The sequence below is a fragment of the Mirounga angustirostris genome, unplaced genomic scaffold (assembly GCF_029215605.1).
Source record: "Mirounga angustirostris isolate CCGP_5_RB_7025 unplaced genomic scaffold, mMirAng1.0.hap1 SCAF_5, whole genome shotgun sequence".
Taxonomy (NCBI): domain Eukaryota; kingdom Metazoa; phylum Chordata; class Mammalia; order Carnivora; family Phocidae; genus Mirounga; species Mirounga angustirostris.
In genome coordinates this window covers 129,623,917-129,650,083 of record NW_026991713.1, presented here as the reverse complement: position 1 = coordinate 129,650,083, position 26,167 = coordinate 129,623,917, and the positions used below count along the sequence as shown (strand labels likewise).

General features: G+C 43.0%; 1 protein-coding gene across 5 annotated transcripts in view; it reads left to right on the top strand.

Annotated features, from left to right (window-relative positions):
- Window positions 1-20,537: 20,537 nt before the first annotated feature.
- CELF2 (CUGBP Elav-like family member 2) overlaps window positions 20,538-26,167 on the top strand; it is a 521,311-nt gene continuing 515,681 nt past the window's right edge. For 3 of the 5 annotated variants that reach the window (XM_045874447.3, XM_045874438.3, XM_045874439.3), the window contains exon 1: window positions 20,540-20,899. In XM_045874447.3, coding sequence (XP_045730403.1) covers window positions 20,847-20,899 — 53 coding nt within the window. In that variant the 5' untranslated portion in view covers window positions 20,540-20,846. Of the gene's footprint in view, window positions 20,900-26,167 lie in introns of all 5 variants that reach the window. The other 2 variants (XM_045874446.3, XM_045874441.3) reach the window with 2 other exon arrangements.

The following is a 26,167-nucleotide window of genomic DNA, read 5'->3' as shown; positions in this document are numbered from 1 at the left end:
ATGAGGCTGAGCACAACACGTGGGGTGGCAACTGTGCACCTGGTGGCTGAGTGGGGTACATGAGTGCCCTTAACAAAATTTGCCTGAGCCCAGCACTGAGGCCAGCAGGCTTGTAGTGGGCAAGTCCTCAGTAGAACTTGTGCATGTGGTCACTGTTAGCAGGTTAGGTAGCAAGTATCTGGGCAGCACTGCCTCCCACAGGTGGCTCTGTGTTTTTGCTGGGGGTCAGGGAAGGAAAATGGCACCTACCAGGGGCGCTCGAGTGGCTCAGTCATTAAGCGTCTGCCTTTGGCTCAGGTCATGATCCCAGGGTCCTGGGATTGAGCCCCGCATTGGGCTCCCTGCTCCTCGGGAAGCCTGCTTCTCCCTCTCCCACTCCCCCTGCTTGTGTTCCCTCTCTTGCTGTCTCTCTCTCTGTCAAATAAATAAATAAAATCTAAAAAAAAAAAAAAAAAGAAAAAAAGAAAATGGGACATACCAGCTCCCTTGTTTTCAGAGACCCCTCAACATGATCCAAATCAATATGAACAGGTCTGTCACCCATTTGTTCTGGCATTGTGTGTGTAAACTGCCATTTTTATGCTGCCTCTCTGGGCAGGCTGCTGTCTCTTTAAGGGCAGCAACCCAGCTACCACTTGCCTTCCTGGCTCACCAGGTGCTGAGTCAGCTGACTTTTAAAGCTCCAGGCTCCATGTCCCCCTGATTTTACAAACTTAGAGAATTCAGCCCCTCTGGTTTCTGAACTTCCTAACCTTTCAGATGTAGCTTCTTCTCTGTATTTAGTTGTGGAGTCTGTTCTGCAAGTCTTTGGGTCACTCTCTAGCTTATTGACTTGGATGTGGGTGCTTTCTCGTTGTAAATGTGGGACCAGGTGAGCTCAGGGTCCTCCTACTCCACTATCTTCCTGAGCTCCTGCCTGGTAATTTTTTAAAAGTGTTCTTTATATGTCGCTAACACTTCCAGTGAACCAAGAAATAGTCATTGAACATTTACTCAGCACTGCTTTAGGTGCTGGAAATATAATTTCAAACACAGTAGATGGAGTCCCTGACTTTAAGGAATGTACATTTCATGGAAGGAAACATAAAATAAATACAGACAAATAAATGAATATGCAAATGTGGAGAACTGATACATAATATAAAGAAGCTAAAATAGGATTGTGTGGTAAAGGGGGGGCAATGGGTGGGGTGGTGGTGACATGCCCTCTAGATTGCTCAGGGAAGAGCTCTTGGGGTGAGGTGACTTTTGACTTGAGACCTAAAATGTAAGGAGGCAAGCCTGAAAGTATCTGGGGGAGCGCATTAGAGCAAAGGAGCAGAAAATGCAAAAGTCCTGGAACAGGAATGAGCTTGGTGTGTTTGAAGGGCAGAAAGGAGGCCTGGGGCCTCTAGGAGTGGTCAAGGGAGAAGGTAGGAACAATATAGTCGTAGAGACGGACAAAGAACAGACCACGGGGGCCTTTTAGGTCCTGTAGAGGATTTCACGTTTTATCCTAAATGTGATGGGAGCCCAATAAGGAGTTTTAAGCAGGAGCTTCAGATGATCTGATGATGTCTTCTTTCTGTTCCACTTGCTCCTTGGCCTCTGGCTCTGTTTCCATCATTCTTCTGACAGTGATATGGCGAAGGTTACCCATTCTCTTCTCTTCTTCTCCATGGCACTTGGCCCAATCACCCAGTCTCTTCTTCCTTAAAATCCTCTCTTCCCTTGAGTTCCATGACACCCTCTCTCTAGAATTTTATTCCTCATCTCTGCCCTTCCCTGACTCCTCAGTCTTTTTTGTGGGATTCTCTTTTCCATTTACTCTTAAAGGTTGCTATTCTTCAGTATTGTATTCTGGGCCCTAATTCCTCCTTACTTTACACACCCAACCAGGAAAATATCTTCTATTGCACATGCTTCAAATACAACTCTGTGATAATGATGTCTTTGGCCCAGATCTTTTTTCCAGGCTCTGAGCTTGTGTGTCCAACTAGCCCCTTCGCATCCTCACATGGATATGTCCCCATGTACTAAAAATTCACTGTACCCCAAACTGAATTTGTAAGCATTTCTCCAAAGCAGTGCCTCCTTCTACACTTCTTGTCTTAAAGAATACCACCCAATCTAACAAGTTGCTCAAGCTAGAATCAGAGACGTCATACCTGACTCCTCTCTCTCCATCACCCTCAACATGTGATGACTGGCTCAGTTCAATCTGATTCTTCCTTCATAGCATCTTTCCATTATGCCCACTCTCCTCTACCTGCTCCACAACTCTCCTGATTTGATCCTCTCACATCTCTTTCCTCTGTCAGTGTCATGCTACCTAACTAGTCTCACTTCCCTAGGTCTTGTTTCTCTCAACTGCCCTCAGGCTGGTATTTTTAACGTGCAAATCAATCACACAATCTCCTACTTAAAAATCTGTGAGTGGCCCTCCACCCCAGGCCCCTTTTCCTTGAGGATGAACCAACACTCCTAAGCATGACTTCAAAACCCTCCATGATTTGGCTGCTGCCTACGCTGCTCCAAATTGATTATCACTCCCTGCCTCCAAGTCCATGCCCTGATCATGACAAACTATTGGCAGTCCCTTGGCCACCCCTCCTCTCACTTCTCTCAAAGCTCTTCTCTCTGCCTGCACACCAGTCTTTGGGTTACACCTCTTTTCTCTTTGACAACTTCAGGTCTCAGCCTAGAATTACCTCCTGCAAGAATTCACCAAATTATGCCCTACTTCCAATCCCAGTTTTCCCCTCTCATATGCTCCTATTGTAGCACCAACCACCATTTTTTTTGAGTGAAATAGAGAAGAAAGCATCCCCCTCCCTATTTAGACCACCACCCAAAAAATCTGCTTCCTGATGAGAGTAGATGTTGGCATATCTGGGTCCAGCAGAAAGGGATCCTAGACCCCATTTTTTGAAAATATCCCATCATAGTAGGAGCAAAACTATGATTGAGTTTATGAGAAGAAAGAGGGATCAAGTGTGTTGGGGCATGAAGGATCTATCCTACTTTCTTGGGCATAGTGCCTGGTGAGGTCAAGTTCTCAGGGAAGATTCAACAGGAATCTTAAGCACTACAATGACCTGAGAGAAAAAGCTATACAACCTGGAGAGGCCAGGTAGGTGAGAATGTGAGATGTCTTGTTGCCTTTCTGCATGGATGTCCAAACAAGCACATATCTACACAGATGCTTAAGCATCAGGTGACCCTCCTGCCTCCAAAACCTTAGTAAATTATAAGCTCCCAGAACTTAGACTAAAGCAAGGAAAAGGGGGAGAAATTATACATTAACTGAAAGCTGAGCTTCCCTGGTGACATAGGAACTCAAAAAAATAAAGCCAAGTTAAAGAAAAAATAAAGACATATTCCTTCCACATCTGAGTTATAAACTGAGATTTGTATTGCTCCACTTATTCTGAATAGTAATCACCTATTTATTTGTTTATCTCTCTAACTAGACCAAAACATGCCTTGCTCAGACCATAGAGTCTGACTAATAATGGTGATCAATAAATATATGTGAGAAGAATAAATAAATGAATACATGTTTTAGAATAAAAAATGAGTCACAATTAAGAACTCTGTGAATCTCAGTCTGCTGGGGAGAGAAACAAAGATACAAGCAACTATGAAGCAGTGGGTTCTAGTAGAGATATATATATGGGGCAATGGGAACACTGGAGGGAACAACTAAAATTCTTGCTGGAAGTCCAGGAAGGCTTCATGGAGGAGATGACATTTGTGCTTAGATGTAAAGGTAGACAATAGGTCTTGATAACCAGTTGGATGCTGCATCAGGCCTAGCTAATGATTTCCCCCATTTATAATTTGGATACACACTATTTCCACTGAGGGTCAACACAAAAAGTGTAAAGATGCATCAAGGAGGGCACTGAGTCCAGTGCTTTCTAGATGGCCTCAATTGTTCAATTTGTAGCAAGAGCGCTGGGACCAGTGCTTGCTAACAGAAAGCTTCCTACTGCCATGCTCCATGCTGGAGCAAGGGGTCAGAGTCTAGAGAAGGGATGAGAGGAACAGGAAGAAGGAGAAGGAAGGAGAGACTGGAAGTTTTGTAAAGGTGGAATGGAAAGGTCCAAAGAATAGAGGAGCCCACTGCTCCTCAGGTCAGGCCCTGGCTTGAATAAGGATTTGACATTTGCAAAGTACATGGCTCTTTTGTTTGTTGTTGTTGTTTTCTGTAAAATGGTCATTGGCCTGAACGATATTTAAGAAAACTGACAACTTTCTAGTCTCAGACATCCCACTCAAAGGCCCATATTGGTGGATCCCTGGAGGAAAATTTTGGTCAGGATTGGGAGTTACAGAGGAAGAGAGGGGAAGCTGGTTGCAGATAAGATACGAAGAGAGGGAGAGAGGGGTAGTTTCTGACCCTTCATACCTGGTTAGTCCTGGTATCTCTGATAGGAGAGGGTTTTGTGTTTTTGTTTTATTTTGCTTTGTTTTGTTTTTCTCAAGAGGGATAAGCACACTTTCTTTAAGGAAAGTGCCTTTTAAATCCTACCTTTGGACATATACTGATATGATTTGAATACTCTGGCTCTTTTGTTTGTTGTTTGTTTTGTTGTATTTTAATGTAGAGTCTACAGCCAAAGAGCCATTTTGTGGAGCTCCCCAGTCCCACCCAAATTCTGTACATATGAATATCTGTCAAGAATAAGAATAAAAGATTTTTTTTTTTAAGATTTTATTTATTTGACAAAGAGAGAGACAACGAGAGAGGGAACACAAGCAGTGGGAGTGGGAGAGGGAGAAGCAGGCTTCCTGAGGAGCCGGGAATCTGATGTGGGGCTTGATCCCAGGACCCTGGGATCATGACCTGAGCCAAAAGCAGACGCTTAACGACTGAGCCACCCAGGTGCCCCTGTCAATGGGTATTAAGTTGAAGTTATTATAGACTCTGAGTAACTGTTCCACTAGGGGCTCAGCATGTTTCAAGAAGCAACATGCATGGTTGATAAAACATTCTACTCTTATTGAGTCATCACAGAAACACTAAGAAATCAAGCATTCCATCAAAGAAAGCATTTTGTGAAAATGAACCCACTTACTGAAAGAGCGAGTCTTCAGTGTCCTTCTCCCCTTGTCAATAACCAGTATTTATGGGAAGCATTGAGTTTCCTTTTATCCCCTCAGTGTCTCATCTTGAATGCTCTGCTCCATGAGGGAGAATATTTTCACCTTCTTTTGCCTTCTCATGGTCAGACCATTCCGGTTCTTTGTGACATCAGCTCAGTCAATGTGAGGTTTCTCAGCCATCATGCTTCATGGTCTGTGATGAGTCAGGCTGGACCTCTAATTTATTTGGGGTCAGCAGTAGATTGTGGGGTTGGATGACAGCTTCAACCATAGACCCCACCTCTCCCACCACCCTTATTAGTTGTGTGGCCCCAAAGTGTTTAATCAAATTCTCTGATTTTCATTTATTTAGTAAATCTATAGGGCCTCTGTGAGGGTCATGAGTTAGTGTCTAAGAATATGTTTTCTAAGCTTTAAAGTGCTATACATGTTTAAGGTATAGTTCTTATCTTCTTTCGGAAAAATTAAGAAATTTCCTCTCATTGGGGATTTTCACAATTTCTAGTTAGTGATAACTTCTTTCCATTGGCAGACGGTATTTGTTGCAGGCTGAATTGTGTCCCTCTGAAAGATACTGAAGTTCCTAACACCCAGGACCTGTGGAAAGAGGGTCTTGGTAGGTGATCAAGTGAAGATGAGGTCATTAGGGTGGGCCCCTAATCCAATATGACTATGGCCTTATGAAAAGGGGGAATTTGAACACAGAGGCAAAGACACGTAAAGAAAGAAGACAGCCATCTATAAGCCAAGAAATGCCTGAGGCTACCAGAAGCTGGAGAGAGGCCTGGAACAGCTTCTCCCTCACAGCCCTCAGAAGGAACAAGCCTTGCCGACACTTTGATCTCAGACTTCTAGCCTCCAGAACTGTGAGACAATAGATGTCTGTTGTTTAAGCTACTCAGTTTGTGGTATTTTGTTATGGCAGCCCCAGGAAACTAATACATTATTATTTCTGGAAGACCTGAAATGCCCTCTAGCTGAAGTTCTGAGCAAGAATCCTTTCAGTCTCCAGCAGGGGTTGTTCTCAAGCAAAATAAGAATGGGAGGTCATGATCTCAAACTTGCTGCCTTTAGGAAGGTTTCTGGGGTTTAGATGGCTTGCTATATCTAGCTGGACACACGTGGACCCACATCACCTGTATGGGAGGCTGATGTGTGGGTACCTGTCCTCCCTGTACCCTCACCTCCACTGCCTGATTTCATATTGTCAGGCTTGGATCCGTGAATGCTTACAGCGGAAGTTGAAAGTGCCTAATTATATAATTTTAAATTTTTCAAGTCAAATTCCACCGTATTTGCACGCCGAAACCATTATGAAGGGTTACTCTCAAATACAAAATGAAGATTCATAAAACTTCCCTATGCATGTGGCTCAAGTTTGAATTACAGCCAACCCTTGTTTTTTTGTGGTGATCAATAAAGAAGTCCCTAGGGGTGCCTGGGTGGCTCCATGGGTTAAGAGTCCGTCTGACTCTCGATTTTGGGTCAGGTAATGATCTCAGGGTCATGAGATTGAGCCCTGTGTTGGGCTACATGCTGGGCGTGGAGCCTGCTTGAGATTCTGTCTCTCCCTCTGCCTCTGCCCCTCCCCCACCGCTTGTGCTCTTGTGCGTTCTCTTGGAAGGAAGGAAGGAAGGAAGGGAGGGAGGGAGGGAGGGAGGGAAGGAAAGAAGGAAAGGATGGAGGGAGGAAGGAAGGAGGAAAGGAAGGGAAAATCCCTGTAGGGCAATGGTATCAACCCACCCTGCACATTAGCATCACCTGGAAGTTTTTAGAAATACTGATGATGCCTGGGTGATACCGCCCTCAGAGATTCCATTTTGATTTCATCTGGAGGCTGTCCTGGACATTGAGATGTGAAAGCTCCAAGCCAAGATTGAAAACCACTGGGAAAGCATAGATTCTGGAGTCAGCCACACGTGAGCTGGGATTGTGGTCTGCCGTGTAATGGCTGTGCACTTCCCCATTTGTGAAACAGGGATGATAATAATACATACCTCATAGTCTTTTTTTTAAAGATTTTAATTATTTCTTTTTAGAGTGAGCCCACGTGAGTGGGCGGGAGGAGGGGCAGAGGGAGAAGAAGAGGGAGGGCAACAGATGCCCCACTGAGTGCAGAGCCTGACCTTGGGCTCCATCTCAGGACCCTGAGAGCGTGACCTCAGCCGAAATCAAGAGCTTCACTGACTGAGGCAGCCAGGCGCCCCATACCTCATAGTATTTATGTGAGCATTAAAAGAGATCATGTATATAAAGTGCCTGGCCCATATTAAGTGTTATCAGGAATAAATATTTCCTTTGACTGTCTACTTACAGATTTCTGGTCATGTGGGTATTCAGAAAAGGCATTAAAAATGGCCCTACACCACGACATCACAAAGGCATACAGTTGGCCAGTCATAAAACTTAGATCTGGATGATGAGAAGTCTTGAGTCACAGCTTGTGATTCATCTGGAAAAAGAAAAAAAAAACTGTAAAAGGTTAATTCTTTTAAAAGGAAGTTAGAGCGGAAACCCTTGAAATATTTCTATATTTCTCAATCTGCTCTGACAAGTTTTCTATACTCTGTGATTCAACTCAAAGAATGGAAATCAAGTTGACAGGAAATAAATGGCCTAGCCTTATTTTCAGGGGGTCATGGAGGTCAAAGGTGCTATAGAAACAAGAAGCATTTTACAATTAAGCAAAGTGAAAATCACAAACATAGTGAGTTTAACCTCTCTGCACCCTTTGCCCCTACAGGAAATACTTGCCTTCGACTCCTTTTGATCTTTATTTGCCTGTAAGGATTATGTTATTAAAACACACACATAGACATTAAAGGAAAGGCCATAGAATAATCTACCCCCATTTTCATAGAGAACTCACCATCTCAGGAAACTATTTTCAAGTTTTAAGGTGAGTGATTTGAGATCCCTCCTTTGTAGAAAAGAAGCATGGCCAAAATGGGGCAAGAACCACATTATGTAGTTTGTGTTATGACTGTAATATATGTTAAATATTCAGTTATAAAAAGTTTCCCTTTCCATTTGTAATTATAAATTGACATATTCATTTAAACATTGTCAACAAGAAATCAGAATTCTCACTTTTTAATGCTTCAGCGGAAAGAAAGCCCTAAGGTTTGATATCACACACACACATACACACACACACACACCTCATTTTAAAGATTCTATCAAGCCTTCCTTTGAGAATGAATTACTCTATTTTCTGATCGAATAATGTCAGCCTAATGGCTAGGATACACTTGTTTTTATTCTATAATAATGTGAACAATTTTCATTTTCTCTTTTTATTTAATACTTTAAAAAATACAATATGCTTTCAGGAAAACAGAGAAATTAGAAAAACAATGGCTGGTTAAAAATGAAATCCAGATTTTTCTCTCTGTGTTCCCAATTTTCGTAAAATGCATGCTCTATAAACAAGAGAAATGGTCAAACAAGCTTGTTTCCAAGAAGCCTCACCCTTTAAACAGAAGACACCCAGAGGGGGTCAGGGTGAATAAAGTTTACCGTATGTGTGCAGCCATAATTCCGTAATTAATTCGTTTTGAGCTTTGTGAAAAGCATGCTTTGTCCAACAGAAAGAGAGGGCTTTGTCGTTTTCACCGGTTACTTCATCCTAACCCTCAATCGCCTGAGCCTGTTACATTCTTTTTTTTCCTAGACTGAGTACTGTACTTGTTGGCTACATTCCTTTTTCTTTTTTTAATCCCCTTTTGTTAAGGTGACTGTCCAGAGAAGCATGCGTCAGAGGTGGCAGTGCTAACTTAAACCTTAAAATTGTCTTTTCTGTTCCCAAAGCCACGCCTGTCCAAACAGCTATGGAATGTCCTAATCATTTAAAAAATAAAAGGCACTTTGGCCGGTGAACTGCCAGCATTTTACCATCAAAGGTCTCCACCACTAGATTAGAAAATAGCTTAACATCACCTAGCTATAATTGAGAAGGTTGGATGTGATTTGAAGAAGAAAAGAAAAATGCAGCTGAATTTAAGCAGAAAATCACAGGAGTAAGCCACATAGGAGTAAAAAAAAAAAAAATGAGACAAGTTTTTAGACTCCTGTTTTTCAAAGAAGCTTCTGACAGCTTAGAAGTAATGATTTCATGAATAAGAACATGATCTATAACCATGTAGGTGTGTGGACATACCTAGAAATGTAAGATGGGAGACAAACTTCAAAAGAGGGCCATGCATGTTTTTTAAACTACTCTATATCTCCCAAAAGGATTACTAAATAGATACAGTAATACAAGAGGAGGTCATAGATCTCTGATTATAAAAAGAAATACATGGAGAGAAAAAAAAATACATGGAGAGAACTTAGGAAATAGCAAACGTGTAAAAGAAAATAAAACGATTGAAGTTACGCTAGCTATCTACAGCTGTACCACCCCTGATGCACCCAATCTCGTCCAAAATGATGCTAGTCATTGTATTTTTATATGTTTCTTAACAGTTGTTTTTGCATTCCTGCACGTAAGTGTGGATACTGGAAGTCACAAACTTGAAGTCTCTCAATGTGTTTTGTTTGGTCCTCGCTCTGTGTGTGTGTGTGTGTGTGTGTGTAAAATCTTAAGTCAACTATACAAATCAGAATTCACCTAAAAAAGTAAGATTTCTGTCATCCTTGAATGAAGGGGTGACTTGTGGGCTCCACCTGTTACGGCAAGAATAGATTGGGTAGGACTCCTGCCCCCAGAGGCTCGTCTCTCTAGCGAGCCGCTCTCACTCCTCTGTGTGCTGAATTTCCATGGCGAGTAATTACACGTGTGTACAGTATAGATAGATATTTCTGTGTCTGGTCTTCAATAAGAGTGGGAAAAAGAAAGATGGGTGGTAGGGGGAGGAAACACAATGGTAAAAGAGAAAGAAGACTGAATATTCCAGAAAAACTGGAGAAAGGAAGATTGTTGCATTTTAATGGACCTCTTCCTTGCCAGTTTCACTCACTAGAATGCCTCTGTGGACTGTTGGCAGTTGAGTTTCCAATCCCTGGTAGCAACACAAAATATTGATAATATGTATATTTAACGTACTATGTCCTACATTTTTCACTTATTTGGAAAGTTTTTCAGAGTTATTCCACCAAAGCATGGCTTTAATGGCTTCATAATATCCCATTTTGTAGTTACAAACATTGTAACATAGTTACAACATATTCATGTACCTTAAATTGTTGGACATTTAGGTGGCCTCTAATAGTTCATTAATATCATTAGTATTGCAATGAATATCCTTCTGCATAAATCTCGAAAATAAAAACCTTTAGAAGTGAAATTTCTGGGTCAAATACTAAGGATATTTTTTAAAAAATTTTTGGCACTTATTACCAAATGGCTTTCTTGACAACAGTTTAAACATTCAGCAGCCATATATGAGTGGGCCCATTTAATTGTACCTCATTCTACCATTACATATAACCATTTAAAGATGTTTACCAATTTAGTGGGTAAAACACTGTATCTCATTGTATTTTAACTTATATTTCTTGATTCTTATAGAGATTTTATATGCATATTTTTGCTCTGGTAGAGTATGTATAAATGACATATATGAGGGTTGAAGCAGGGGTTGTTTCCTCCTATGTAGGACCAATTAGGGATGGATGTTTACAAAGGCAAGCAAGTGGTCATTATATTACTATAGTTATCTCACTCAGAAAGGACGCTGAGAGAAGTGGTTTTTAAAGGGAGGTGAATGGATGATCAGTTCATCTTCAGAGATCTAAGAATACACCTATGGTGGGGCGCCTGGGTGGCTCAGTCAGTTAAGCATCTGCCCTGGGCTCAGGTCATGATCTCAGGGTCCTGGCATTGAGTCCTGCCTCTGGCTCCCCAACAGTGGGGAGTCTGTTTCTCCCTCTGCTCCTCCCCCTGCTTGTGCACATGCGCTCTCTCTCTCTCTCCTCAAATAGGTAAATAAAATCTTAAAAAAAAAAAGAAGAAACCTATGGTTTCTGCTTTCTGCCTTGATCTATGAGTTAGATATGTTCATGGGAAAGTCTTATTGAAATCACCATGCTCATTAATTCAATCACCCAGTTGAATTACATTTTGACTTTAAAATGCTTTACACTTGTTTCTGATTGTCAATTACAAGATACCCGCCATGTACAGAATGAGAGTGACTCTAAAGCCAGACCCATGGGCTTCAAATCTTGCCTCTGCTATGACCCTACAATGATCATTTACCTTCCCTCTTACCTAAAAAGTTCCCATGCCTGTAGAATGAAGACAGAAATAATATCTGCCCCACAGGTTGTTATGAGGATTTAGTGAGTTCATTTTTGCAAAGACTTTAGAACAGTGTCTAGTACATAGTAAGTGCTATAGGTTTGTTAAATCAACACACTTTCCCTCTAATTTTCACTTCTAGGCCCTTCTACCTATAACTGTGTCTCAACTGTTTAGTGATCTAAGGAAATGCTTACATACACCAGAGGAAATTAAATATATTAAGGAACTCTTCACAATATTTTGTAATCTAAACGTAATCTTTGGGCAGTACACTTGGATTTTCATATATTGAGATTATCTTAAATTGTGGCAAACTGGCAGCTGTGTTTTGTTTTCCTCTCTCTAATGAAGAATAAAATAGGAATTAGAGGAACCAGTTGGAGCGGTGTCACAAGCAGTTAGTAATTTCCAAACTTGTCAGTCAACAAAGAATTATTTTCACTGAGCTCGAGTCCCAATTTTTAGAGCATTAATGTAATTATAAGTGATTTTAAAATTTCTCATTAAATGGTGACTTAAGGAATCTTTGGCATCAATTGGCTATTAAGTTAATTGATTTTAATTTTTAATCTTTTACTAGAAGAGTTTAGTGCATTTTTTTTTGTTTCTTCAACAATATAAATGGATATAGTTTCTATTCATTCAATACAGACCCTAAAATTATTCTTTAAAAGTATCTAAATTTTTTTTTTTTTAGAATTTTTGTAGCATACTTTGCATCAGTAACTCCTCAGTGTTTGAAAAGCAGAGCAGTGCAGGTCTGTGGATTGTTTGTAACAAATTGTAAACAGAGTTTATAATAATTAGGGTTAAGAGTTCACACAAGCATAGCAGTTATGTAGAGTAAATTTTATGTCTATTAATTCAATAATTTAAAAAGGGGGGTTCGATTCAGGGAGAATGATGCAAAGCTTATCTTTTCTTCCTAGTGATTCAAGGGCAATAGTCCTGGTCAGGCAGTCCTCCCCCAGGGGCAGAAATTGACACTGTCTCATTGACTGGCAACTTGGCCATTGGGCTTGCCTTGTCTCAGAAACTCAGATTTCCCTTTTAAAAACCGATGAGGAGTCCTGTCTGTAAGGACACAAACACCAGAGCAATCTGAAACTGCCATTTCAAGAAAAACAGAACAAGATTATAAGATCCATGTTGCAGGTTTTATTCCCAGGCCTGGGCCCTGGGGACTGTCTGGACAATACATCCTTTTTCTGGGCATTCCTTTGTCCCTGTTGGTGTAAGCCGTGAATGCTAACAAAAGCAGACTGGGAATTCAAAGAAGGACATTACACAGCTTTGAAAATCTCATCTTCCATGGCAATATAGGAGTTAAAGCTTGAATTTCCTTTCTTTCCCACTGTATGTATCAAATTTGGCCTCTGATTCCTTTGCATGGCATGAAAAGCAGCGGGCTGGGTGTGAGTCTCCTCTCTCTTCCTTTCTCACTTGTAAAATATGCCTGGCAAAGACCCCACACTCCCCTCCCCCAGCTTGAATCCACTTTGCCCTCCTGTTCAGCTGACTAAGGTTCCAAATGAAAAAAGCATTCCTTCTCAATTGCTAGAAGGGCCTTTGCATCAGTAGAAAATATTTGGTACATACGTAGACCCTGAATAACATGTTTGGCCTTTCCCTATACTTAGCAGGTTTCGAAGCTATCTCTTCAGAGACCCTTTAGAATTTTAACAAAATAAATAATAGCAATTTTTTTTTAGTGTCCCATAATAGTAATTCTCAAGCCATTGACGTAGCAACAAAACACACGTCTCTGTTCATAGGCTTTCCATTGCATCAGGTGTTGTGAGCCAAACATGGAAGCACTTGAAATTCCATTCAAGTTATATTCATTTATTAAAAAAAAGAAGAAGAAAAACCGACCATCTTTGGAAGTTCATCTCTACAGACATCATTAAAGTGAGGATATGTACAATACACATTTTATATAACTGAAGATTAATGGTTAACTATTCAGGTACAGATTTCTTCCAGCAGGAGCTGATGTGTGGTACAAAAACAAAACACAGCAGCTGTGTTAACTGCCAAGTCACTCTGTATAAAATAAATATAAAGATGCTGCCCAATTTATAAAATGTCAGCTTTAGTCCATCTGAGCATATCAATGCTACCACCAATTAAAAATGCATTCAACTAGCCAGGCTTAAGACAAGATGGCTGGGTGGCATTTCCTAATGCCCAATATTGATATCCAATATCTAATAAGATACAAGCATACTTTAATCAAATCCCTGCTTTGTTGAAAAAGCAGTCTCAAATGTGGCTTTTTATGTTTGGCTTATAACAACTAAGACAAGAGAAAAGCTTTAAGAACTTTTAAATAAATGCATTTTGATGCCTACCCAATGACATCAGGATGCCTTTATAGACCACCAGAAATAGAAAAATAATAATCACCATAATCTTGCTATTTTTATTTAAGAATCAATCTAGCATAGGGTTATCAGATTCAGCAAATAAAAACACAGGGCCCATAGTTAAAGTTGGCATTCGGTGGTGGGGGGGAGCAAATAATTTTTTTATTGTAAGAATGTCCCATGCCCTATTGGGGAGGGCATACTCACACTAAAAATTTGCTCGTTGTTTCTCTGAAATCCAGTTTTAACAGAGTGTGTTATGTTTTATCTGGCAACCCTTGTCTATCATCATTACCACACTATGGTTTGCTATGTAAAGCATGCAAAGCTGGATCCTATTTCCAGGGTCAAGAACAAGTGCTGGAGATTCTGGGCTGGATCCAACTGCCAACTTTAAAACACTAGCACATCAACAAGACCAGGAAAGCTGCTTTAACAGAAGTAGAATGAATGCATTTCCAATTAGTCATTTCAGTTTCTTATAGGGACAGAGGGAACTTATCCACTTGAGGAGAAGTTAAGAGCTGGCAAATAAGAGAAAAAAAAGCCTGGGAGAAACAGAAGGAGAAAGAATCTTTATCAGGAAGTAACAGAATCAGGTACAAATAAGTGTAAAGCAAGACTTCCTAAAACAAAAAAAAAATTATTTAGGATAATCATATTCCTAGGAATCAAGAGACAAACAGAGAATGAAAAAGAGGACATTAAAAATGTGTATTTTGGGGGGGCGCCTGGGTGGCTCAGTCGGTTAAGCGTCTGCCTTCGGCTCAGGTCATGATCCCAAGGTCCTGGGATCGAGCCCCGCTTCAGGCTCCCTGCTCAGTGGGAAGCCTGCTTCTCCCTCTCCCACTCCTCCTGCTTGTGTTCCCTCTCTTGCTGTGTCTCTCTCTATGAAATAAATAAAATCTTTAAAAAAAAAATTTAAAAAAAAAAAAGATTGCATTTAAAAAAAAAAAAAAGGCGCCTGGGTGGCTCAGTTGGTTAAGCGACTGCCTTCGGCTCAGGTCATGATCCTGGAGTCCCGGGATCGAGTCCCGCATCGGGCTCCCTGCTCGGCGGGGAGTCTGCTTCTCCCTCTGACCCTCCTCCCTCTCATGCTCTCTGTCTCTCATTCTCTCTCTCTCAAATAAATAAATAAATAAATAAATAAATAAATAAATAAATAAATAAAATGTGTATTTTTTTCCCTAGCGAAGGTGCTTTTATTTTTTATTTTTTTAATTTTTAAGTTTTTTACTCTCAGGAAGTTAGACATTTTGTGGGAGAGAAATTTCCTGAGACTTCATACCTGCTTTCCAAACCTCTCTTCAGGAGTTAGTCTAACATCCCGCTGATGGAGAAGGCCTGTTTTCTTTTGTTCTTTGGCTAATTCACAACTCCAGGTGCTTCCTGATCCTCTGACATATAAGATGAGCTTCCACAGATCTTCAGCTTTGGCTCCAGTGACATTGACTACGCCCATGTGAGAGGCTATATGACCTGGTAAACTTCATGCTTGCTGACTTTTTCTCAGCATTTTTCGGGGTCTTCTGCAAGGTCCTGGGTCTGGTGGGAAATGCAGATTCCTGGGCTCCTGCTGTTGTCTCCCTACTGAGATTCTGCCTTTCAATGTGCTTTCCAGGTGACTTTAAGCCCAATACCTGTGGAGATCACAGGCTCATGGGGTTGGGGTTTTCTTTGGATGGAAAAGGTACAGACTGTGGGGTTGCTTCTGTTTGGATTTGGGTTTGGGTTTCTGTACGTGGAAAGAGGCAGGGATAGCACAAAACCCTTAGTTATATGAACAGGAGAATGTTGAGTCTCGCGCTGGTAATAGTAAGACAATTCATGAATATTGCTTCTTATGGATTGGATTCTTTCTTAATACATAGGGAGCATTCCAAAGAGCCAACTATTGAAGAGCCATTATAAGCAATGACAAAGTAATCTGAGTTTTTAAAGGCACAAATTTATGAAAATATGAAAAAAGGAACACAGATCAAATTAAATCCTGTAATTCATACTGTGACATGGAGGAAGATTATATTTTTTGGCCCGAGTTTGCGCAAGGCTAAGTAACCTTAACCTTTGTGTTTTATGTATAGAAATTTTATTCTTGCTTTTCCTGACTTATAGATGAGTCGTTGGCCCAGTTTTTTGTTTTGTTTTTTTTTTAAAGATTTTGTTTATTTATTTGACAGAGAGAGACACAGTGAGAGAGGGAACACAAACAGGGGGAGTGGGAGAGGGATAAGCAGGCTTCCCGCAGAGCAGGGAGCCCGATGCGGGACTCGATCCCAGGACCCTGGGATCATGACCTGAGCTAAAGGCAGACGCTTAACAACTGAGCCACCCAGGTACACCCATTGGCCCAGTTTTGAACAGAGCAGTATTTTTGTTTGTCTTTAGTGAGCAAATCACTCTGATGGGCTTTCTCTTAGTAGGAAGGATCCATCTGATGTGAAGCTGTTCAGAATCAGGAACGTAGTCCTTGGAGGAAGGGGAAAAGGAATCCGCGATATAGAAAACGTGGGCTTACTCCAGAGGTATGTAAGGAAACACTTGGTCCTCAGCGTTGAGAAAGCAAAGGGCAAAATATTCTGTGTGTTTTGGACTCAATACGACCTTTAAAAGATCATTCATCTCCCTCGTCACCAAGTACTTCCAGGAAGTGGATTTCAAAGTGTGTCCTTAAAGCTAGGATCTCTCTAGGGAGCCCTAGGAATAAAAGCATGAGATTTAAGCAACCCCTCTTACCCATCCCTAACCTGATCCCAGCCCCAGTCCTACCCTTGAACAGAGGCTCTCTGCCCAAATATTCCTCTCTGTTGGGGGGGGGGGGCGTGCCTGCAATGGTTGTTCCTGGGGTCCCATAGGCACACCTTCTGGGTCCCACCCCTCCCCCAAAGGGCGACTAGCCCTGGGAGCTCCCGCCATTTGCTTGCTTTCTGTGTGCCCAAATATCCTCATCTGCATTAACAAAATGGGGGTGCTTCTGGTAATTCACCTCATTAACAAGTTAGTTATGAGGACTGAACAAGTTAATACCCTGAAAGAAATGAGAACAGTTCCTTCTACCTAGTAATAAACTTCTGCTATTGTCTCTTTCTCTACTTGAATTTGGTGCAGACTTTTTTCAGAGGAAAGTTTCTACTGCCTTAAAAAGTTTTTGGAAGGACTAATGCCTTAAAATGTTATTTCATAGTTTATGAGCATGCTGTTGTCTTTTTGTCCTGTGACCAGAAGCCAAGTTCCTCCCCCTTTCACCCATTAACCCTGAACCCCAAGAGTTAAGGCCTCCTTCTCTGTCTTTCCCCAGATCTGAATTCAGTGGTGTGGGGGGTTCATGATATAAGAATGATGCCGTTACAGTCACAGAAACTATTTCATTATAAACTTTTGTTTTTCTCTTGCTAACTTTCTAAAGGGAGAAACACGTTACAAATTATCTAAGCCTTTGAAACCCTTTGGAGGTCCACTCTGCACAAATGTTATTATTATCACCCACATTTGGTGACGTCCTTGGGGATTAGAAGTGTTATGTACATGTTTCCACATTATTACTTTGTGGCCCAAGATCCCCAGTGGGACAATAATACAGCCCAGGAAGAAGCATGAAGCCCCAACGAGGCAATAGTTGGGGTAAAAGGTATAAACTTCTTTTTAATTTCAGTATAAAGAGGATTGTACTTCTGAAGAGAGTCACTTCCAGCCGTTAAGGAAAGTATATTTGACTGTAGAAGAACAAACATATGTTGGCTGAGTGTTTGCTGCATATTTTGATGGAGTCCTTCGAGAAAAGGGGGATGGGAAACGGATTTAAAATGCTGTGAGGGGGCATTTGGAGTTGACTAGGAAAAGTTCCTGATAATAAAAGCAGCATGCTTCCAATAGCTGTCACCACATCTTTCCCTGTAGAGACTCTGGAAAGAACAGAGATCTTCTTTCTTGGTAGGTTCTGCCTAAAAGCAAGAGACAGGAATCCTTCCTCCTGGCTGATGATTTTAGGTAGTAAGGTATTCACAAAATTTGAATTGTATCATGTTCCCTTTATTTATTTTTTTTTATTTATTTATTTGAGAGAGAGAATGAGATAGAGCATGAGAGGGGGGAGGGTCAGAGGGAGAAGCAGACTCCCTGCCGAGCAGGGAGCCCGATGCGGGACTCGATCCCGGGACTCCAGGATCATGACCTGAGCTGAAGGCAGTCGCTTAACTGACTGAGCCACCCAGGCGCCCTCATGTTCCCTTTAAATCTTTACTATTCCTGGGGTGGCTGGGTGGTCAGTGGGTTAAGCATCTGACTCTTAGTTTCAGCTCAGGTTATGATCTCAGGGTCCTGGGATGGAGCCCCCCATCTCGGGCTCCATGCTCAGGGCAGAGTCTGCTGGAGAGTCTCTCTCCCTCTGCTCCCCACCCCCTGCTAAAATAAATAAATCTTTATTCTTCCTTGTTGGGCAAGTCCCCGGTTCGTGTGAGTGTCTCCTTAACACCCCCTAACATTGGTTAAACTCTCTTTTCAACCAAGAGGGAAAAAAAAGCCCTAGATCAGTGCCTTTAGCTGGTTTATGTGTCTGGGTCAATTGTTTTATTAGACCAGTGAAGCTGATTTTCCATTTATGGTAATGACCTTGAAAATTCCTTTTAAAATAAGTGTAGGAAAAGGAGAAATTTGATGGATAAAGAGAGAATATCAAGTAAAGCTCATGTGGCACGCAGCTCTGAGAGGAATCTTAGTGACCTGAGAGACTTTCTGTCCGGAGCCCACTGTACCAGATGATTTCAAGGTCTTTTATCTCCAGAGTCCTGCTAGGACAAGAGGAAGAGCTTCAGCTGTAGAGTCTTAGCTGGAACCGGGGGAAAGCAGAAAACCATGCTTCAGAGGAAGTGCTTTATGAAAATAAGGAATCTGTACACTCACAAAGAAACTACATCAGCAGAGAGGAGATGCTCTGGAGATGCTAGAGGAAAATAATCCTACTCTTGAGATATATATATATATATATATATTTTCTAACATCTGCTATGCACAGTTTCAGATGATCATTGAAAGGATGTTCAGCTTTAAAGGAAGGACAAAAGATACACAAGTTGAGGGAGAAAAGCCCACACCCTTTTCCCTTAACAGTCAGAGATTCTACATCCCCTCCCTCATGCTATTTACAAACACAAGAAAGAAAGGAGAAGAAAAAAAAAAAAGCGGTGTAGCAAAATCACTGCCAGAAAACACACAGTAAATTCTAGCTTGTTAGCAGCCCGATTCCAAATTATTTTTAAAAAACAAATCCTAACAGTCATGTAATTCCAGCCTCTGAGGGGAAGCTCTAAGCCGGATGCTAGTGTCCCCGAACCCAAGACACACACACACATACACACACACACACACGAGTGTCCCAGAACCCAAGACACGCACACACGCACACAAACACACACACGAGTGTTCCAGAACCCAAGACACACACACACACACACACGAGTGTCCCAGAACCCAAGACACGCACACACGCACACACACACACGAGTGTCCCAGAACCCAAGACACGCACACACGCACACACACACACGAGTGTCCCAGAACCCAAGACACACACACACACACACACACGAGTGTCCCAGAACCCAAGACACGCACACACGCACACAAACACACACACGAGTGTCCCAGAACCCAAGACACACACACACACACACACACGAGTGTCCCAGAACCCAAGACACGCACACACGCACACAAACACACACGAGTGTCCCAGAACCCAAGACACGCACACACGCACACAAACACACACACGAGTGTCCCAGAACCCAAGACACACACACACGCACACAAACACACACACGAGTGTCCCAGAACCCAAGACACACACACACACACACACGAGTGTCCCAGAACCCAAGACACACACACACACACACACACTAGTGTCCCAGAACCCAAGACACGCACACACGCACACAAACACACACACGAGTGTCCCAGAACCCAAGACACACACACACACACACACGAGTGTCCCAGAACCCAAGACACGCACACACGCACACACACACACGAGTGTCCCAGAACCCAAGACACACACACACACACACACACGAGTGTCCCAGAACCCAAGACACGCACACACGCACACAAACACACACACGAGTGTCCCAGAACCCAAGACACACACACACACACACACACGAGTGTCCCAGAACCCAAGACACGCACACACGCACACAAACACACACGAGTGTCCCAGAACCCAAGACACGCACACACGCACACAAACACACACACGAGTGTCCCAGAACCCAAGACACACACACACGCACACAAACACACACACGAGTGTCCCAGAACCCAAGACACACACACACACACACGAGTGTCCCAGAACCCAAGACACACACACACACACACACACTAGTGTCCCAGAACCCAAGACACGCACACACGCACACAAACACACACACGAGTGTCCCAGAACCCAAGACACACACACACACACACACGAGTGTCCCAGAACCCAAGACACGCACACACGCACACAAACACACACACGAGTGTCCCAGAACCCAAGACACACACACACACACACACACGAGTGTCCCAGAACCCAAGACACGCACACACGCACACAAACACACACACGAGTGTCCCAGAACCCAAGACACGCACACACACACACACGCGCGAAGAAAGAAACCTAACCAGTCTTCTGACAGGAATATGAAAGCAAAAATCCGCGAGGCAGGAGGAGTGCCCCAGAGGAGGAGGCTGCGTGCAGCTTGCCGTAATCTGTAAATGATTGCTGGTAAAGTCTGGAGGCTTCAGGCTTGATCTGTGTTTGTTCCAAAAGAAAGCCAAGGAGGACGGTGTTAATAAAGAGAGATTTAACCGAGAGCTGTGCTTGGAATAAAGTGGGCTACAAAAAGGTCAAATTTGATCAGTTGGAGCAGATTACAGGGGCTTTAAAAGGTGGTGTGGAGAAATGAGCCGGGCCGGGAAGTAATATAGCGCAGGACTGATGTGGGGGTGGAGAGCAGCCGGGACGCGCGAGCGCTCATCGGCCGGGGAAGTGGGCAGAGCCGGCGCCCCGCCGCCCGGCCCGACGCGAGACCGGCTGCCCCTCGCCCCGCTCCCCACCCGGGCCTGCGCTCGCCGCCCGCCCCCAGACCATGGTGTCCCTCCTGTCCGACTTGGAGCCACTCAGAGACTGGAAAGTTTTAAGGTAGGCCCGCTTTTCTTTCTCTGCCCCGGCTGTCCCGCTCGCCGCCAAGTTCCTCCCCGCCCGCGGGGAAGCCGGTGTCGTCGGAGCCGCCCGCGCCGGGCCGCCGGCGGCACGGGCGGACCTCCTGCCCCGCGCGCCCGGCCCAGGCGCCCCGGAGGCGCGGGGAGGCCTCGTCTGCGGGAGGGGGGGCGGGAGGGGGGGCGGGGGGCCAGGGAGGGGCCGTGCTCGCGAGGTGGGGGGCCCGCAGCGGCTTCCCCGCGGACCCCGCGCCCACGCTCGCGCCTGCGTCCCCGGGGCGCTCAGGCCCCCGGGCGAGCCGGGATGTGCCCGACTCTTCGGGACCTCTTCCAGAGAACCGCATTCCTCCTCCTCCTGTGAGAGAGTCTGGGGAAACGTGGGTTCGTTTTCCTCCTCTTGGCCAGGTCTAATTTGGCAAAGCCAGTCGTATGAAAAGCTCAGCAGACCCTAAAACTGAATGAGCACAATTTATGAGCTGGGGTCTTCTCGGACGGCCCCTAAGAAGGTGAACTCTGACCTCTTCATCTCTCAGAGGCCCAGGAAAATTAGAACACAAGGAGCGCAAAGGGGCAGAGCTCATGCATCACCCCCACTTGGGTCTAAGCTGGCCCCTTTGGTAGGCTTCAGGAGGAATTTTAGGTTCCACTCAACACCAAATGCTATTTCCCAGCAAAAACCCACTTTGGGCAATTTTTGAAATATGAAAGTGTTAAATTGAGGGATTTTTATCAAAAGTCGTTCTACATGATGTCATGTTGTCCCAAATACCTACCCCCCAAGCATGGTTCCATTGGAACCAAACCAAGACCCAAAGAAGGAATAGAAGTGTGTACCTTACTGGGACCTCTTTTTCCTGACATTTATCTTGTATTAATTAGCCTTACTTATTTCCCTCTTAAGAGTTCTCCCTTAGTGTTTGTCTAATTGTATTCTTTTTAAAAGCCCACAACATAATAGAAAGAGCAAATAACGAAAAAAATGGCCAATCTTCATTTTAATTTCCTTATTTTAAATCATACCTCTTGTTTTCTAGAACTTTGCGCTATACATGTACATCATATAGTATGTGCCATTTTATAATCTGCCCTTTCTCGAGTTAAATATCAAATGTATTTTCATGTTTCTACCTATTCTTCATAACCATAATTTCAATGACTAATGAGGCACCGTGATGTTGATGTACCTCATTTTACTATATTACTCTGTTCATTGAAAATTTAGATTGTTTCCAGTCCTTGATTTGTATGAACAACAACACAATGAACATCTTTGTGCCGATAGCTTATATACGTGTGTGCGTGTGCGTGTGTGTTTTAAGTAGTCTTTTCAACTCATTTACTTGGAAACAAATTTCTGAAAAGTTATGCTTAAGCTATTAGTGATGTGTTGGTAGTATTTCCCTTTTCTGAAGAGTAAGAAAAGGGCAGAAGGTTTTTTATTTTCTTACTGAAGGACAACATAATGGGATGTAGTATTTATTGTTCATGTACCTGTCATGGTATTTAGATTCCTTAAAGGACTTCTGACTGCATAGGATACAACTCTCCCACGAACCAGCAGCCCAGTGTTATTGGTGCACTGTTCTGGGTGCTCAGAAAGACGAGAAAGGTTCTTATCGTGCAGATGGTGGCTGCAAGAAGTTCATTGTTGAGAAGCAGGTGAGACCACGTGAAATGCTACAGGAAAGGGACAAGGGATTTCTGGGGTTCCAGGGAGGCAGGCTGTCCATCTGGAGCATCAGGAAAGGGTTCCTGAAGTAGGTGACATTTGAGAAAGGTTACTGAAGGATCCACGCACATAGCTTTTTGCTTTCATTAAATAATTCCCAAGATTTCTAGATGAAAGGGCACGAACATTTTAATGGGTCTGTCTGTGATACTTTCTTGTTTGTAGGTTTAAATTTTATTTTTAATCAAGAGATGGAAAAGTACTTCTGTAAGTGTTCTTTTGATGTAGCTATTCAAATAAATTTTATTGTGCTTCTTTAACTGGATTAGTAACCTACTTTTAAAATTGAAATGTTTCTTAAGAGTGCTTTTAAAAACATTGTTTTGGGTGATTAACTTATTAACAGTATTGTGCAAGTGGATAAGGTGGACCCTAGCTCAGAAATGTGTGTGACTCCGATTACAAATTGTGGCAATGCAGCCCTCCGAAGGCCTTTTTAGATAATGATCCAGGTCTTAACCCATTTAAAACTCAGTGATACTGTTGTGTTTCCCCTCAATGTGTGCCTAACATAACTGAAGTTGACTTTGTGGCTAAAATAAGTAAAGCTTCACAAACTGGGACTGGCAAGGCCTGAGAAAGAGCGACATTTTTACAGTGACCACTTAGGGTACCCCAAGTTCATTCTGTCCACACCTCTTCTTGGTAAGCATATTCCATCAGCTTTTAACTGTGTTTAATCCTCTCCTGGGATAAGGGATTATAAAGGGGCTAGTGTTTATGGATTGCATTTTAAATTCCATAATTGTGTACAATGAGGCATCCTTTTGGCTAATTCTGATTCATTGAGCCATTCGCCGGCCAGCAATAAGAGGCTGCCTAGCATACGTGGGAAGAGGAAAGATATAACATGACCTCATAAGTGGGATAATCTAGCAGGAGAATGAAGAGGTGTATGCTAACGCCATACAGGGCATTATGTGTGATAGGAGTTATGTCAGTAAAATGTCCGAAATCCAGGTGTGGGAGCCCCAGTTACAATGCAGAAAGGGGGCACCATTGCTGCCCTTGTCTGATTAACAGATGAGCAGAATGCTTGCTATATACCGGCGGAAAGGCTTTCAAACCCGCATAACCTGGAGTATTTTCAGGTGTTTGCTCCAGGCCACATACCTGGGGTTCTGCCACACCTCGTGCTCCTGAAAAGTGATCACAGGGCACAATTTTTAAATCTGCTTACGTCACATTTCAGTGTTTCAACATACGACCTGGTGGGGGGCACCCAGGTTCAGATCATAAACCTTTCTCAAGAACTGCATATTTGATGTCCTTCCAGCCTAGGTCCATTTTGTCAAATGGAAAAATCAAGTCTGGGAAGGGTGCGTTGGCTGTTCTAATTACGGTCTACCTCAATGGGCATCACTTCCACCAAAACGCACGCCAACTGTTTTCACCAAGGAGACTCCCCTCTTGACCATCAAGAAAGCACAAACACAAAAGCTTCACTCAAAGATTCAAAATCCTCTAAAAATCAAGAAAAAAATATGCTTAGCACACAGAGGAGCAAAAAGGAAGTGACAACAAAAGGAACAAGCCTGGCCATATGATTAAATGAGATTTAATATTCACTGATACTTCTTGGGGGAAAAAAGTTGACAGTTGGGGGGGAATTAACCAGGTGGAGATCTGGATACCTGGCCTCCCTGGTGCCCCTGCCCAGCCCCTGTATCACTTGTGTGGAAGAGTCTAGAAAATCCCAAGTCTAGCTTAATTCTCCCATTGAGAGATGAGAGAGTTGAGCCCAGAAGATGAAGTGATAAATGAAGTCATAGAACTCATCAGCAGGACAAGTTGTCTCCACTCCCCCATCTTCTGAGGGGCTTATTCACCACCTTCACTTCCATGCCCATCCCTCCTCCCCCGATTGAGACGCTCAGCCCAGACCTGTCCTCAGAGCTCCCAGACATCTCCTCAGCAAAGCCAATTGTATGTCCCAAAGATGACTCAAGGTTGCAAACTGTGCATATAATCTCCCCCAAGACCTGGCTCTTTTCCGGTGTTCACAGGTTTATGAATCACACGGCTATCCAGCCAGGTACTCAAATCCGAAAGCTACGCATCCTCCCAATCCCTCATTTCCCCCTCTTAATTACATCCTCACGATCACCAGCTCTTGTTGATTTCAACTCTCAGACACTCACAGACTCTCCACTTTCCTCCCCTTTCCTTGCTGTCGTTCTGTTTTGCTCAGAATTCCACACTACCTCCTCAAGCATTTCGCTGCTTCCATTCATGCTCTTGTGGCCTATTTTCCACACAAGAGGAATGAGAACACTTCGGAATCCATAAATCAGATCATGTAACTTTCCTATTTAAAAGCCTCCCCTTTACTCTTCAAATAAAAGCCAGTATCCTCATCCTGACCTACAAGACCCCATCTGACCTAGCCCCTCGACTACGTCTCCAGGCTGCCTCCTCTCTCCTTCCCACAGCTCATCTTCCTCCACCCTCTCTGGTCCGCTTTCTCTTCCTCAAACAAGCCAAGCTTAATTTGGCCTTAGGATATTTGCATCAAGGACTCTCTTTCCTGGCCTGGAAATCTCCTTAGCTGTTTGCGGGACAGGAGGCTGCTTGTCATTAAAGTCTTAGCTCAAATGCCATCTCCTCAATGAAGCCTTCCCTGATCCCCCTAATTTAAAGTTGCCCAAAGTCACTTGATAGCATATCTCCTTGATAGGCTGAACTATATCCAATTGCCAGTATTTAGTAATTTTTGGCCAATAAAAATCTTAATTTCGTGTAGTTCAACTAATATTCTCTTGGTAGCACTTACTAATACCTGCTATTTTCATATGTACTTATTTATTCCCTCTGTTCCCCCATTAGAATAGACGGTTTGTGTGATAATTGGTGTATAACCAGTACCTAAGATATTTCCTGGCACATAACAGATAACGAATGAATTAATGAAAAAAGAATGAAGTGGTCAATGGTTGTCTCCCCCTCATCGATTTTACACTCCACGAGGCCAAAGGCTTTATGTATTTTGTTCACACTGAAATGCCAGTATTTATCACAGTGGTCATGCTGTGTGATGTGGAAGGAATGAAGGACTCCTAACTCCCAGTTGAATAATCTCATCTTCAGGTTCTCATTCCTGTTCTAATCTGCAGTGACTGCATTTGATAACATGGAACATTTCTAAATTCTCTGAGAATCAGATAGGTACCTATTATTCAAGCAGAATTTATTCTTTCTACACAAGAGAATGATCTAGACCAGGGGTTGGCAAAGATAGTAAATACTTTGGGTTTGGGGGGTCACACAACCTCTGTTGTAACTACTCTGCCAAGGTAGTGTGAAAGTTGCCATAGGCAATATGCAAATGACTGAGCTTGGGTGTGATGGAATAAAACTTTTTTTTTCTATTTTATTATGTTATGTTAATCACCATACATTACATCATTAGTTTTTGATTCAGTGTTCCATGATTCATTGTTTGCGTATAACACCCAGTGCTCCATGCAGAGCGTGCCCTCTTTAATACCCATCACCAGGCTAACCCATCCTCCCACCCCCCTC